General features: G+C 42.6%; 1 protein-coding gene across 1 annotated transcript in view; it reads left to right on the top strand.

Moving 5' to 3' along the window:
• sik2a (salt-inducible kinase 2a) overlaps window positions 1–17,208 on the top strand; it is a 103,262-nt gene that overhangs the window by 49,994 nt on the left and 36,060 nt on the right. The window contains exon 4 of the mRNA XM_078426985.1: window positions 13,182–13,343. Within this exon, the coding sequence (XP_078283111.1) occupies window positions 13,182–13,343 (162 nt within the window). The remainder of the gene's footprint in view (window positions 1–13,181; window positions 13,344–17,208) is intronic.

Here is a 17,208-nt window from a genome sequence, read left to right as displayed (position 1 = left end):
CTCCGTTATCCTTAAGAGCTCTATCTAGCTCTCTCTTACAAACTCCTTAGAGACAGCACCCACAGTCAGGATCAAACCCGAGACTCTGGCGCTGTAAGGCAGCAAATCTACCACTGCGCTGCTGTGCTGCCAACCTTTATGTTAAAAAAATCGCCCTGAGGTTCCTATTCAATCTTCCCACCCACTCCCCTCCACACTAACCCCCGTCTCTCTCTCTCCCCCCCCCCCACACTGTGTAACCCCCATCTCTCTCCCCCCACACTGTGTAACCCCCGTCTCTCTCTCTCCCCCCCACACTGTGTAACCCCGTCTCTCTCTCTCCACCACCCCCCCCCCCCCCCCCCCCCCCCCGTAGACTGTCTGTTTTGGGAGATTCATGGCAAGTTTGTAATTCGAACTGGGAGAGGAAGCTGATGGTCATGTATTTATTCTGTCAAGGAGTGTAATGTCATGGAGTGGATGATATCAGTAAAAATATGGTTGTTTTCATTGAGTTGTGCAAGTGCTCCTGAGATAGGTATAAGGTGAAAAGAGAAAAGTTTAATGGAGATGTGTGGTGCAGGTTTTTTTACACAAAGGGTAGTGGGGAACTGAAATGCATTGCCAGGAGTGGTGGTGTAGATAGATACGATAATGTGTTTAAAAAGCTTTTACATTGGATTTGCAGGGAATGGAGGGATATGTATAACTTGCAGGCAGATGAGATCAGTTCAACTAGGCGTCACGTTTGGCACAAACATTGTGGGCCGGAGGGCCCATTCCTGTGCTGTTCCTGTGCTAAACCGAGGAGTTACATTTGCGATATTCCAGTCCTCTGGTACCATTCCTGACTAGAGTGATACTTGAGAGATCACTACTAATGGCCCATTCCATGCTGTATAATTCTCCGACTTTATTTTGGCAAGCCTGTGTTGGCCAACACTGGGTTCTCCTTGATTGCAGAGCCGACTCTTCCTGCCGGTCTGCGTTTGTCAGGGAGACTGTGATTTATTGTAGACTAGAGCATCTCCCGCAGGGCAAAAATGAATGTCAAGGAAATAACTTGCTGGTTTCCTCAGCGAAGATTGGGGTATTACCAGCCATTAAATTGTGAAATACATCCTTGGTATTTATTCACAAAGTGCTGGAGAGAATACATCCTTGAGTGGGTCACGATAACATTGGTTATCTTGTGCCTTGTCTCTGGAACAATGGTCCATCAGCTGCGCTGGTGGAATTGATGCTCACTCATAATTACCCGGCCGCTGTTGTGACTTGAGGTTTCAGTCCCTGGATATTAATGCAGCCATTTGACTGAGACCAGCATGTTGTCACTGTGACCTCACTGTTTTACACACATCTGGAGCTATACCAAGCTCTAATTTATTATCTGAAGAGAACTTGGAATGTCCTTGAACCCACACCAGCTGTTGCTGGATGACAGTTTTCTAAGTACAGGAAGCTTTTCTTTCCCATCTTCAGCAATACGAGGAGGAAACATTGAAGTCAGTTGACATGGTTTTATTCCAGTGAGATGCATTGGACCTAATGTTGATGCTACGAGTGATTTAGAGCACCATGCTGCTAAAACTCATTGCTCATATCTGTGACTACTAACGTAGATGACTGCTTTGGCTTCTGAGGGGTCCTATTCTCTCTCTAGTTACCCTGTTACCCTTAATGTACATAATATATTTTGGATTCTCCATAATCTTAACAGCCAGAGCTATCTCTTACTTTCTTTTTCTGGAGGACCCTTTGTCTGCAAAAAACCCTACTCCAATCAACTTTGCTCGTTCATGTTTAATACTATCAAAGTTGGCCTTACTCCAATTCACATCTTTAACTTGTGGACCATCTCTGTCTTTATCCAGCGCCCCTCAATCCCTTTCTACCTTTCACTTAGATATGGCTCCATGTCTTTACACGCCTGAGTCTATTCAATCTGTTTTCAGTTGGCTGCTGGCAGTAGCTGATATTTAGCACAGCAGTGAATCAGATCTTCAGAATCTGCCACATGAAGAAGTGCTTTCTGGTATCAACCGTGACTGTTTTGGAACTCGTTTCTGATTTCACCCGTGACTTGTGCCCCCTTTCTGGACTCCTCCCTTGGAGGAAAAACCTTTTCTCTCTCTCTATTTATCCCATCCCTTTATCCCAATTAGATCATTACTTAATTGTTTATAGTCGTGGGAGAACATGCCTACTCCACGCAACCACTCCTTTTGGCCTTGGCATTAGGGATGTGTGACGAATGGCAACCTTGCCAATGATGTCCACATTCTATAAACAAGTGAAATAAAAGCCATCCTCGTCAATCTGCGATCAGTGGTTTCAAGGCGAATATCCTTCCTGTGTCTGTGAAAGGCTGGGTGGTATTCCAACATGTTACATATTTCTTTCGTGTCCCGCTCTGACCCCTCTCTCCACACATGAGCCCTTCACTTTGGCTCTGAGTGCTATGATGTTTCCTGGCTCTCATTGTGTGTCCATGCCTAGGTGTCCCCTTTCGTAGTCCCTTCAGTTTCTGACCTGCACTATCTTAGTTGTTAATGGGATTGGCTCTCGATGTGTCAGCTAGTCCTTCTCTTCATTTTCCAGACTCTCCATTCAGTGCTATTCTGACTGCCATCTCAGGCACACATCCTACCTAGTCATATTGTGATTCTGAGTTAATGCCTGAATGCCGGCACCTTTCTCTACCTTCACCACTATCGACCAATTGTAGCATTGTTCTCTGGAACTCCTTTCATAAACCCCTTGCCTCACTACTTTCGAAAATCTCTCCTGTATGTTTTCTCTATTTTTCCTAAACGCTGTTGATTTCTGCTCAAAGTCCATCCTTCCAGCTTGGTGTTTTGGGACAGTATCATGTCAATAGCATAATATGAAGCCAGTTGTTACATTGTTTCCCAGTTTTGAATATGGTGGCCTTATGTTCATGAGAACTTTCACGCTAGCTTGCTAAATATCACGAGGGTTTAATTTCGCTCCATGGTGATGTTTATGTGCCTCTGTCCTCATTTCATATCCACCTGTGTTAATTTCCCTTTTATGCCATTAGTACTGAATTATGTTGTACTCGGGGATATTCTGCATAAATTACTATAAACTAGCTGCATCTGAAAGGAGGAATAATTTTTCAGTGCAATTATTTGGGCACTGTGTTAAGGAATTCCTTTGAAGCCCACAGAGACCGCAGAATTAATATCCGTTCCACTTTCTCATCATTTTCTGCATCTCTTGTGGCTGAGATGTCCTCCATTGATCATTGAACTGACAAGGATGCACAAGCTAGTTATTCAAATGCAAGTCCACCTCTGTTACTCTACATTTTACCTTTGCGCTGAGCTTTCCTCAAACATTGCTGCCAAAATCAAGTACATTCTGGCAGGGAGGCTGTGCTAATTGACTCCACATCTGCTCCTCAGTGACCATCAGCACAGGGGCTCCTCAGGGCTGCGTGCTTAGTCTACTACTCTACTCTCTTTACAACCATGACTGTGTGGCTAAACACAGCTTCAATGCCATCTATAAGTATGCTGATGACACAACTGTTGTTGGCTGAATCATGGATGGTGATGAGTCAGCATACAGGAGAGAGATAGGACACGTGGTTGAGTGATGCCACAATAATAACCTTTCACTCAACATCAACAAAACCAAGGAAATAGTCGTTGAGTTCAGAAAGGGAAGTCGAGAGACCACACGGCAGTTTTTATATGAGATACAATAGTGCAGATGCTGGAATCTTGAATAAAAACACAAACTGGAACCTGAGCGAAAAACAAACCGCTGGAGGAACTCAGCAGGTCAATGGAGGGAAATGGCCAGACAACATTTCAGGTCAAGACCCTTCTTCAGACATGGAGCAAAGGGGAGATAACTGGTAGAGAGAGGTGAGGGGAAGGAGTGGATAAGAGCTGCTAATGATAGGTGGATCCAGGTAAGGCTGGTTGATTGGCAGATGAGACCAGTGGGGCAGAGAAAGGTGGAGATAGTGACCTCTGCTGGAGGTGATAATGGGTAAGATAAGAGGATGCAAATGGTGGAATCTGATAAGAAAGGAGGGTGGGAAGTGAAATGTATTACCAGAGGCAGGGATTGTAGAAAAATGGGAATGGAGGAGGGGAGGGGGGGAAACAGGGGGATCTTGGAGTAGGGAGGCGTGGGTGATGAGCAGAGGTGGAGAAGGGGGGAAGGAACTGAGTAACGGAGGCATGGGGAGCAGAAAGAAATGGATGCATGGAAGGAGGGCATTTTACATGAAATTAGGGCATTCAATGTTCAAACTGTTTGGGATGTAGGCTACCCAAACAGAAGATGAGGTGTCCTTCTTCCAGTCGAATTTTACACTTTTCATTTAACGCTTCTCTTTTTTGTAATTTTTTCGTTGTCGCTTCAGCAGTGAATAGAGTTCAATTTAGTTGAGTTTAGAGATAAAGAGAGAAGATTGGAGGGTAGGAGAGTAATAAACCGATGAAGTGTCCTTTCCACTTTCACCCTTCACGTGGATGGCATTTCAATTGTCAGAATCAAGAGTGTTTTATTGTCAAATGTCCCAAAGCAGAACAATGAAATTCTTACTTGCAGCAGCATTACAGATGCACAACAGGTAAACATAGTACTCTGTAAACAGCATAATGAACAAGAAAGTGCAGTATATTAAAAAAAACAATATTAATGCAAAGACGAAAGCAATGCCCCAAGTCTATGTAGTTCCGAGCTTGGTTGGAGGTTGTAGTATTTAATAACCTGATGGTTATTGGGAAGAAGCCGTTCTTGGACCTGGATGCTACTGGTTTCAGGCTGCTGTATCTTCTTCCCAATGGCAGGAGGTGAAATGAGAGCATGGCCGGGGTGTGGGTTACTGATGATGCTGGCTGCCTTTTTAAGGCAGCAGTCTCTGTAGATTATTTCCATGGTGGGAAGGTCAGCAGCTATGATGGACTGAGCAGTGTTCACCACTTTTTGCTACCTTCTTCATTCTTGGCTGTTTGATTTGCCAAACCAGGCCATAATGCAACTGGTCAACATGTTCTCTACCGTACACCTACAGAAGTTCAGGAGAGTATTCATCGCTGGGTCCAGGCAAGTTTGTTGTTCTGGCACCATTCGGTCGGTCAATTGATCTCCCTCCTAGACTCTGACTCGTTATCAACAGCAATATCATCATATCATATCATATCATATATATACAGCCAGAAACAGGCCTTTTCGGCCCACCAAGTCCGTGCCGCCCAGCGATCCCCGTACATTAACACTGTCCTACACCCACTAGGGACAATTTTTACATTTACCCAGCCAATTAACCTATTAACCTACATACCTGTACGTCTTTGGAATTGGTGGTGTTGTCTGTGAATTAAAAGATGAAGTTGGAACTGTTGTCCAGCTACACAGACATAGGTATACACTGAGTAGAGCAGGGAACTGAGCACACAGCCTTGAGGTGTTCCTGTGCTGATGGTTATCGAGCAGGAAATGTTGCTGCCTCTGATCAACGCATTGTCTTTGCTGTGTTTTTAAAGCTTAGCCTGTCGTTTCCTGATATAGTTAATACCACCTCTGAAAAACCTAAGCTCTTTCGCCTCAGAAGGGCATAAAGTACTAGAGTAACTCAGCAGGTCAGGTAGCATCTCGACCCGAGATGTTACCTATCAATATTCTCCAGACATGTTGCCAATACCCACGAGTTACTCCAGCACCGTTCCTTTTGTGTATTAACCAACAACTGCAGTTCTTTGTTTCTACTGCTATGCCTCAGATCATCTGGCGTTGATACCTTCATCCACGTCTTTGTTAACATTACAGCTGACGTAATTTGTCCGTGTTCTAACATGCATTTTCATGCCTTGCTCTTTGCTACCTGGTTCCTGATGAAATACCTCTTCATTTTTAATTTATTTCTCACCCTTATTTACAAACTCAATCTTGTCAATATTATGTCCTCTCGCCCTAAAGTCTGATGAAATATCTGATCTTTAATTTTCCTCATCCCTAAATTTAATCACGGTATTTATGGCTGGGCCTTTGGGTGTCAAGCTCACAAATTCTAGAATTCTTTCCGTCTTCGCTTCTCATTTTAAGATGTTTGTTAAAATCTTTTCTTTCTGACCAAGCCTCTGACAAACTAATGCAGTTCAGCATCAATTTGTAGCTTAACAATGCCGTGTGAGGCTCCTCTCTAAATAAAAGCTGCTGTTAGAGTTTTAACTGTAACACATCACACAAAGAACACAAATGTATTCCGCTTTTATCCCAACTGACATAACACATGCGCACCTCTGTGTACATGTAGAAATATACATAATGTAGAGCAATCTGCCTTGAATTTTGTTCCATTTTCAGACTAAATGTGGATGGCTATTACTTTAAATCTTCCACCATGGTGACACTGCAGAGCACTGGCTTCCTGCAGTTCTCTAAAGTTGTGTTATGCAGCCAGCAGGGTGTAAATGGTTCCATCTGCCACAGACCAGCCCCCTGGCCATGAGAAGGCAATCACACTGCAGCGTTGACAGCTTGTGTGCGTCATCAGCACTGCTTCGAAAATTTTCTACTTCAGATAGCAGCTAACAAGCTTTTAGTTCTCACCTGTTGATGGCAACATCAGACAAAAGCTTTCCAGCGAGAGGGGCAAAGGCCATTAAAGCTGTCATTTTATTACTTTCCTACATTCAAGAGGAATTCTTCCAATTTACAATAAATATATCTTCAGTTCAGTGGGGAGTTGGACAGATTTCACCCCATACATCTATGGTCTTTTGAAATTGCACAATCAAAATAGCTATCAAGCACACTTCATCTCTTTAGGAGCTAACGAGGCATTTCATTGCACATATATTTGCATCCCAAGGAGCCAGATCACATTTTAAATGAGAATCTCTCTGATTAAAATGATGGAAATCAAAGTAAATTGACAAAAGACACAATTATAAATCAGCAACCATCTCAGTTTTCAAACCTGTTGTGAAGCATGGATGTGACATTGAACATCTACAGATTCCACATCAAACGGGCTGAGTTCTGAAACAATCTGACTTTTAAAAATAAGATTTATTTCAGCACCATTGTATTGACATTTGTGTCCTGTGTAACACTGGTTGTCTAATGTTGTGTCCTCGATGTTGGCTGCAGATGTTGACTTACGGATTTTGCCATTTACTAAAGTACTGTTTATTTAGTGTGACATAGTGATATAACAGCAGCTAGTTATGGAGTCATACAGCACGGACCATCTCATTTTTAAATCTTTCCCCTTTCACCTTAAGCCTATGCCTCTGGTTTTTGATTCCACTGCTCTGGGCAAAAGATTCTGTGCATTCACCCATCACTATTCCCCTCATGATGTTGTACACCTCATGCCTGAATGTTGTCTAGATACTCTGCATCACAGCCACAGAGACCTGGTTTCGATCGTGAACTCCATTGCTGTCTGTGTGGAGTTTGCATGTTCTCCTGCATGGTTTTCCCTGTGCACCCTGCTGTACCCCTACATCCCATATGCAAGTTGGTATATTAATTGGTCACTGCAACTTACCCTGTGTAGATGGTTCTTGGTTAATTAGGGGAATTGATGAGCATGTCACTGAGAATGAGTTACAGGGATTAAGTCGGGAATGGAATGAAGGATTGCTTTCAGAATCAGTAATGTGGAAGGGAAGTGTTACAACACTTGCAATTTTCCAGTTTCCCCGCGATGTATTGTAAATTTCCCCGGTGTGAGACGAATAAAGAAATAAAAGAATATATATTATTTTCAAGCTGATAATCTGTTTTCTGCTACGTATTCCCCACGCTGAGACCAAGCCACAGGCAAATTATTCTAATTTGTTGATTCATGACCGAGTTGAGTGCTACTCACACTTGACATGCATGTCCAATGCACAGGAGCACACACTGTGAGTTGATCTTCTTTCCTTCCTGTAAAATGTCTCCATGCTTTCTGGGATAAAACTGTTCAATTGGTGCAGGCAAGCGTTAGGATCTAGGATATTTTTATTGCATCAAGCGCTTTATCTTTCTAGCAAGGTATCCTCAAGGCTAATCCAGTTTTGGCTTGGTTCCGTTCTGCTAAATTCTGTAGGACACCATGGAATAATAAATCAAGATGACACATTAATCCCCAGTGTAGGTCAGGAAGCTCAGGAGTTGAGCTGAGCAGGTTCTGGTGTGAGTTCAGACCTGGCCAGCAGAGGTTTGGATCAATTCATATTTACAGAGTTCCCCAAATATAATCTACCTTAATTAATCTTTTTTTTAAAAGAAATCATTATTACTTTGTGAAGATATATCTGAAATTGAAACCACATTCTAATATAGAGGGGTAGCAATCAATTAAATCTGACATTGCGCTCTACTTGTGCAGGGAGCAGCAGATGCTGGTTTACATCGAAGATAGACACAAAATGCTGGAATAACAGCGGGACAGGCAGCATCTCTGGACATCCAGAGCATCCAGGGATGCTGTCTGTCCCACTGAGCTACTCCAGCACATTGCTCTCTACTTCATGGGCAGTGGTAATAATATTTTTTCATACAATCTTGCATCTCATACAAAAGGCATGGTGTGTCAACTCACTCTCCCCAAAGTTATCCCAGTGTCGAATTTCTGTTGCAATTTCCCTGTCTTCCAATATCCCCTCATGAATGATCTGTGGTCTGTAAAACACCCATATGAAGGAGGAGGAATTGTCTGAGGTATACTAATCATGCCAGATTTAAATGAAGAATTTCAAGGACCATGGTACTGAAGTGCCCAGTAAAAATGCAGAGGGATGTGGGGAAAGATTTCTCGTGCAAAGAGTGGTATTGATCATTGCGTCGGTGGAGTCAAACAAGGCTTCTGAGGAAGTAGAGTACAGAGTTTGTATGTTCTCCGTGTGGGTTTTCTCTCACACTTCAAAGACGTACAGGTTTGTAGGTTAATTGGCCTCGGTTAAAAGTGTCCCTAGTGTCCCTAGTGTGCTGAATAGTGCTAGTGTATGCGGATCACTGGTCGGCATGGACTCGGGCTGAAGGGCCGGTTTCTGCACTGTATCTCTAAATTAAACTAAACTTTGACAGGGGTCTTGGCAGTAGGGGAGCTGAGGCAAAAGCACAAGCTAAACCACCTGCATCTCAGCAACCTCGTGAACACCTTTCTCTGTCACAGTTTATACCGAGTGAGCAGTTAGTGCCGAGACCACGGGGAAATTTTCTTTGCATAAATAACAAAGAACCTAAGCAGATTAAATTCAAATGGGACCAAAAAGGTCATCAGGTAAACTCTTGCTGGGAAGGTGTATAATGTAAACTTCCTGCTTGCGAATCTGGTGTCAGACATGAGCACAATGGCATTGGAACCCACTGAGTGTAAACAGAAGCTCAATGCTGGGGACGTGGGCCTGGAGAGGATATTCCTGCGGATTTGCTCATTGCATTTGAGAAAAGAAGAAAATATTATACCGTAAAATGAAACCAACGGATGAGGTGTTAATGATGATAAAAACAACAATCCTTGTATGTGTTTGTTTTTCTGGACCCTTTTAAACTGGTGTTAATGCAGCTCAAACAACTGTAAGCTGCTTTTTAACTCATCTGGCATTTTATGCAATCCGTGCCTCCAGCATGTGTCAGTTCGATAAAATAAACTGCCATTTGTTTAACAACTCTCGCATCCACAGAACTTCCCAACGTTCTTTTAAGTGCATTGAATTCCTTTTTGAAATGTAGACAGAAATGGTTGCCTAGTTGTAAATATCAATGCATCAGCACTCCCAAGTCCCTTTGCACCTCTGATTTCTGAATCCTCTCCCCATTTAGAAAATAGTCAACACCTTTATTCCTACCACCAAACTGTGTGACTCCACACTGTATTTCATCTGCCACTTCTTTGCCCACTCTCCCAATCTGTCCGTCCTTCTGCAAAGTCCCTGCTTTCTCTACACTACCTGCCCCTCAATTTATCTTCCGCAAAACTGGCCACAAAGCCTCCAATTCACTCATCAAAATCATTGATATACAACGTGAACAGTAGTGGCCCCAGCACCGACCCCTGTGGAATACCACTAGTCACTGGCAGCCAACCAGTAAAAGCCCCTTTATTCACACACTTTGCTTTCTGCCATGCAGTCAATCTTCTATGCATGCTCGTATCTTCCCTCTAATACCATATGCTCTCATCTTCTTTAGCAGCCTTATCAAAGGCCTCATTTAGGCCGCACCTTATCAAAGGCTTTCTGAAAATCCAGGTAAACAACATCCTCTGGCTCCCTTTTGTCTATCCTATTTATTTCTTCAATGTAAATGATCAAATGAGGTTCCTTTTGTCCATTATAAGCAAAACCATGTCATGATTCAGAGGAGCAGTTAATTTTAAAACAGTTAAATGCTGGAAACACTCCACGGGTCAGGCAGCATGTTTCACGAGGGAGGCCCAGCTGATGAAGGGTTTCGGACATGAAACATTGAATCTTCCTCTTTCCTCAGATTCTACCTGACCTTTTGAGTATTTTGTTGTTTTTATTTCAGATTTCCAGCATCTGCAGTTTTCTGATTTTTTTTTGATGAATTAATCCTCTTGTTCTAACCAAAAGTATTTGTAAATCAATATCAAACCTGGTCATTATGACATTGTTTATTTGTGGACGCTTGCTGTAAGCATATTGACTACCTCATTCCCTGTATTAGAAACCTTTGAAAGTATCACATGAACAGCCCACCACCACTTGGGTACATCCAGAGGTGGTGACACTATGAAAGTTCATTTCATTTGACGAATCAGGGAGTTCCGTGCACGTCCTTGCTCTGTTTTATGTAAGTGCTTATCCATTTAAAATAAGCACATTAATGCTTGGTAAAGTAGGGAGATAAAGGATTTGCACATGAGCGCATTAACTGCGCACATGCTAAATGTTTGCTGTGTCGTTTCAAGGCCATAGTGAAATGATTTCATGTTTGTGCATTTGTTCATTTCTTAGTCTATCTGATAAACCTTTCACTGTAAATTGCTGCTGTGTAACATACAGGAGGAAGGATTGATTTTAAATCTTTCCGACAAATGATTTTGTACCATTTATTCCTCATTGTTGATCTTTAGTCTGGCCTGAGGAATGCTGGGTGTTGTACTCAGGAATATCCTGCTTGCATTAATGTCACCCAGCTGTGTGTGGAATGAGTAATGACTCTTCACTGCAATTAACCAGGCCGCATGTTGAGACCCTGAAAGCAGAGGTGCCTCACAATGGTCACCGCATTACTGTTTTGTTGCTTTACCCTCGTGTTCTCTGACCATTCTGAGCCAGAGTCATGGAGCTGGGGAGCTGACTGGCAGAGTTTCATTTGTCCCACTACCAGTAGATTATCTAGAAGGTGAAACTCCTCAAAAGTTTCTTTCTTTCTCTTTCTCTCTTTATTTTTTTCTCTCACTCTCTCTTTCTCTTCCACCCTCTCTCTTTTTTCTCTCTCTCTCTCTCTATCTCGCTTTATTTCTCTCTCTCTCTCTTTCTCGCTTTATTTCTCTCTCTCTCGTTTTCTCTCTCTCTCGTTTTCTCTCTCTCTCTCTCTCTCTCTCGTTTTTTCTCTCTCTCTCGTTTTTTCTCTCTCTCGTTTTTTCTCTCTCTCTCGTTTTTTCTCTCGTTTTTTCTCTCTCGTTTTTTCTCTCTCTCGTTTTTTCTCTCTCTCTCGTTTTTTCTCTCTCTCTCGTTTTTTCTCTCTCTCTCTCGTTTTTTTCTCTCTCTCTCGTTTTTTCTCACTTTCCCTTTTCATTCATAATTTCTGTCTCACTTTCCCTCTGTTTCTTTTTTTTTCCTCGCATTTCTCTTATTACTTCCTTCCTCTTACTCTTTTTTTCTCTCTTACCCACACTCTCCCCATCTGTCCCCTCCTCTACATTGCAATAACTTCCGAGATTATTCTCTCGTGATTTGGATAGGTGACGTGGAGTTTAGCAGAGGTATTAACAATTGTGGCATAAAGAGTAATTCAACCAAGAGAAATATGTGGGGTGGCAGAGAGGGCAAAGTGGAACGAATGGGATGGCTCCTTTCTGTGAGTCAGTACACAGTGTTTGATTGCTCTCCTGCATTTCTTCATTCTCTGGTCCTCCTCGTAGGTCACAGAGAGGGGATTATCCATCACCGATCAGTTAGAGATTGTTGGGCTGATGGACAGGGGGGGGGGGGGGTGGATTTATTTGTTAATCATTTCTTTGTTTCCTCATTATGGTTCACTTCCGGACCTTTTCCACTAGCAGAATTTGAACCCTGACATTCTCCCTGAAATAAGCAGGGCACCTGTCCTGTCCTTGACTTCCATGGGAATACCCTAGGGGTACTGGGGTTACTCAGACATTCCTCCTCCAGATTTCTGCAGAGCAAATGCTCCATTCTCAACAGCAGATGTATTTGGAGAGTTTGTATTTCCCTGCAACCATTTTAACAGCATTCAGTAGAGTGTTTCTGGAATCTGAAAGATAATTCTAGAATGTGGTATGCAACTGCTAAATATTTAGAAATAATTATCATGTCAATGAGATTTTTATTTTCTCAAGTGTTAATTATTAGAACTACTCGACACAAAACCTCACACTCTATTTGGATATCAAAGCATCAAATCTGTTTTGCATCTTTTCCACGATTCACGATGTTTACAAGTGTGTTACCTGTGGAAGGGCAACCCCCTTCTACACATCTGTTCCTCTCCTTTCTCCATTTCTATTTCTTATTCCCCATCTCTCGTCCATTAGTTTTTACTCTTTCTCTTATCCTGATTTTTTCTTTCACTCTCACTCTTCCACTTTTTCAATTTCTCTTTCTGCACCTGACTCTCTTTCTGGACGAAGTTTAGTTTAGGTTATTGTCACGTGTCACTGAGGTACACTGAGGAAAAGCTTTTGCTGCGTGCACACCAGTCAACGGAATGTTTGCATTTAAGATGTTTGAGAGCACCAGCCGTCGTTTATCCTCACCTCATGTTATCTTTGGAGTGCGTGTATGGAACACGTTGATAATCTCACTCACCTTTTGCATATCAACAAAAGCCTCATTTACTCCCTGTCTTCCTCTGTTTAGTTTAGTATATTGGCATGTGTACCGAGGCACAGTGAACCATCCGTTTCAGTAGCCCAGTGCCTAGACCAGTAAACCGAGTCCAACAATCTAGATTTCCCTGCTTTTTTTTATGGAATTGCATTATAGTTTTCCTTCTTTGAATTGCAGATTATTTGGCGAACCATGGGCGGCTGAATGAGCTGGAGGCCAGGCGCAAGTTCTGGCAGATTCTGTCAGCAGTGGAGTATTGCCACAACCGCAAGATCGTGCATCGGGACCTGAAGGCCGAGAACTTGCTGTTAGACAGCAGCATGAACATTAAAATTGCAGGTACGTGCATACCCAGAGAGTGTCTGCCAAAAATGGACTTTAATCATAAAAATATGTTCCTTTACGCTTCCCCATTGTGGTCCAGTATGTGCATTGATTGTCTTCACGTATTGTCCATTCTATGCACAACACCACCCGTAGCCTCTTTAAACAAGTGTGGGAGGGGCTGTTATTCAGGACCCCGCCCCTCAGTGTCCCGTGGCAGCAGGAGTTTACACTGCAGTCCATCTCCGCGGAGCCTTGGCGTTGGCTGCACTGAGCATTAGCGTGTTCCTCACCAAGCACTGCTTCCACCTGGAGTAAGCCCGTCGCCAGTATTTCCCCCGGCCATCTCGCTGTACTAGAGACAAACATGTCTGGCAGCCCAAAGTGCATCTTACACTGAAATACTGATCGTCCAGCAGCACTTTGACATTGGTCTGATTACACATCACTGACATCAGCCCAGAGATCAGAGAGTCTCTGTTACTAGATGTTTAGTTTAGAGATTCCTACCGAGTCTATACCAACCATCCATCATCCCTTCACACTAGTTCTATGTTATCCACTCCCTACACACTAGGAGCAATTTACAGAGGCCAATTAACCTATAAAACCACCTGTCTTTGGGATGTGGAGCATCCGGAGAAAACCCATACGGTCGCAGGGAGAACATGTGAACACACAGATAGGACCCGAGGTTAGGATTAAACCCAGTTATCTGAGACTGTGAGGCAGCAGCTCTAACAGCTCCTCTCCAGTGCCACCCAACTAGATGCCTGGAACAAAACTCAATAAGGATCCTTGTATCCTCTGCGACCAGATCTTTTCTGCAAATGCACTGTATACAAAGTGTTGGACAATTGTTGCATTCTCATCGAAGCTGTTTTGAGTGTAGCGTGCTTTGAAATTGAGACTCTGACCATGCAGGAAGGATCTAAAGAATATTCCATTATGACATTTATTTTCAGAGAGTGTGTTCAACTGAGACACCCCTGGCCCCACTTCCCTCCCACACACATTACATTCAATGCAATTTTTTAAATATTTGCTCACAGGATCTGGCCATTGTTGGCAAGGCAGATATTTATTGTCCATCCTTAATTGCTGTTGAAAGAGTGGGGCTTGCTGAACTGTTTCCAAATTAACCCTGTTGCTCAGTTGATGGAGTTACATGTAGGCTGGATAGAATGATGAAAGCAGATTTCGTTCCCTGCTGAACATGGGTGATCCAGATTTGCTAGACATCTAATAAAGTCATGATATTCATTGCAGAGACAAACTCCTTAAAAATCCCAGATTTATCTAATTGAGTCCTGGCAACATCCTCGTAAATCTTCTCTGCACTCTTGCCAGCTTTACAACTTCCTTCCTATATCAGGATGACCAAAACTGAACACAATACTCAAAATGCAGCCTCACTATCATCTTGTACAACTGTAACATAACATCCCAACTATTATACTCAATACCCTGAATGATAAAGGCCAATGTACCAAAAGCCTTCTTCACCACTCTATCTACCCCACTTTCAAGGAACTATGTACCTGCATTCCCAGATCCCTCTGCTCTACAACATTCCCCAGGGTCCTGCCAATCACTTTGAAGGTCCTGGTTTGACTTCCCAAAATGCAGCACCTCGCAGTAATCTGCATTAAACTCCATTAACCATTCCTCCGCCCATTTGCCCAACTGATCAAGGTTCTGCTATATTTTTTACAATACCACCCACTTTAGTGTCATCTGCAAGCATATTGATTATGCTTTCTGCATTCTCATCCAAATCATTGATATAAACCACACACAGTAATGGGTCCAGCACATCACTAGTTACCTTTACCATCCTGTCTACGTATTCCGCCACCTTCAGGAATCCTTGGATTTGTACATAAGGTATTTCTGTCCCTCAATATTTCCATAGGCCTGACCATCCGATGTGCATATCCTAATTTTATTTGACCTCCCAAAATAAAGCACTTTGCATTTAGTAGGATTAAACTCCATCTGCCATTTGTCCAATTTGGCATCTGATCAGCACCTTTCTGTTGCCAGAGATTATTCTCCTCATTATCCACCACTGATCTTTTGTGTCATCAACAGATTTAGTAATCATTCTGACTACATTCATTCTACAAATCTTTAATGGATGTGATAAATAGCAAGACACCAACACCGGGGTACACCTCTGGTCAGAACTTCAAATCACAAATGCAACCCTTTCCTATTACTAAACCAATTTTGGATCCATTTGCCTTGGATTCCTTGTGCTCCAATGAATTGGATCAGCCTTCCAGATGGGTCCTTGTTAAACGTTTTGCTGGTCCATATCGACTAAATCAAGTGCAGTGCCCTCAGATATATATGTTATATCTTCAAAAAACTCAAATGAAATTAGTTGGAAGGGTTTCCCACCAGCAACATCATATTTATTATCCCTGATCAGTCTCTGCCTTTCTGTGCAGATTGATCTTCCCTCTTGTTCGTAGAATCATAAGTGGCCCAATTCACCCATGTTGACCAAGATGTTCCAGCTAAACTAGTTGGATTTGCCTGCATTTGGCCCTTATCTCTCTAAACCTTTCCTATCCATGTGCCTGTCCAAATATCTTTTAAATGGCGTTATTGTAATGACTTCAACTACTACTTCTGGCAGCTCGTTCCATATACGCACCACCCTTGGTATGAAAAATCTTTCCCTCTCATCATAAACCTATGGCCTCTAGATTCCCCTCCCCAGGAAAAAAGACTTTGCATTTACGCTAAATAAGCCACTCGTGATTTCAGATACTTCTATAAGATCACCCCTCAAGTCAGGGCTCCCAGGGGAATGTATCTCTGCTAGGACTCTCACAATTTCTTCCCCAGTTTTCCACAGTATTTTTGCATATACCCGATCAAGCCTCTGAGACTTATCTACTACCTTCATGTGTTTTAGGACATCCAGCATCTCCTCGACTGTAATAAGGCACATCTCAAGACATTGCCATTAATTTTCCCAAGTTTCCAGTTGTCATGTGTTTGTCCACAGTAAAAACTGATGAGAAATATTCATTGATCTAATTTCCTGTGGCTCCACTCATAGACAATCACTTTGGTTTCTAAGGTGCCTTATTCTCTCTTTAGTTTCCATTTTTCCATTAATATGCATAACATTTCTTTGGATTCTCCTTAACCTTATCTGCCAGAGCGCACTCATGCCACCTTCTTGGCCTCCTGATTTCCTTCTTAAGTATGCACCTCAATCCCCTTCACTCTACAGGGGCACATATGATCCCAGCTGCCGATGTCTGACTCTAGCCTCCCTTCTTTTTCCTGACCAGAACCTCAATTTCTCCTGTCATACAAGGTGCCTTGCTCCCGCACTCTAACAGGAACATGCAGACCTTGAACTTTGACTACTCACTTTGAAAACCCTCCCACTTGCTGGACTTTAATTTGCCTGCAAACAACCTGTTCCAATCAACTTTTGCAAACTCTCTCGAATATCGTTAAGATTTGCCATGCCCCAATTTAGATCAGTTCTGTCCTTTATCATAACTATTTAAAAACTAATAGAAAACATGGGAGACTGAGGGGTGACCATGTAAAGGTATATAAAATTATGCGTATAAATAAGGTGAACATACATAGTTATTTTCCTAAGGAAGGGGATTCAAAAAGTAGAGGGCACGTTTAAGGTGAGAGACTCCTGAAGCTACGTGATTCTCCACAAACCTTCGTGAATCAGAGATTCCCAGGAGTCAAAGGGAATCTTGCACTGTTGCAAAAAATCTGTGATAACATCCTTGAATCATTTCATATGTCTGCTACAAAACTGGTTACCAAAGGCCAATGATTTAAGGCAAAAGAAGAAGAAAAGTGTTATTTTTGGTACGACTAATGGGTT

This window comes from Rhinoraja longicauda, chromosome 32, assembly GCF_053455715.1.
Source record: "Rhinoraja longicauda isolate Sanriku21f chromosome 32, sRhiLon1.1, whole genome shotgun sequence".
NCBI classification, from domain to species: Eukaryota; Metazoa; Chordata; class Chondrichthyes; order Rajiformes; family Arhynchobatidae; genus Rhinoraja; species Rhinoraja longicauda.
Note: the sequence above shows the minus strand (reverse complement) of the source record. Positions and strands in the feature narration are given on the sequence as shown.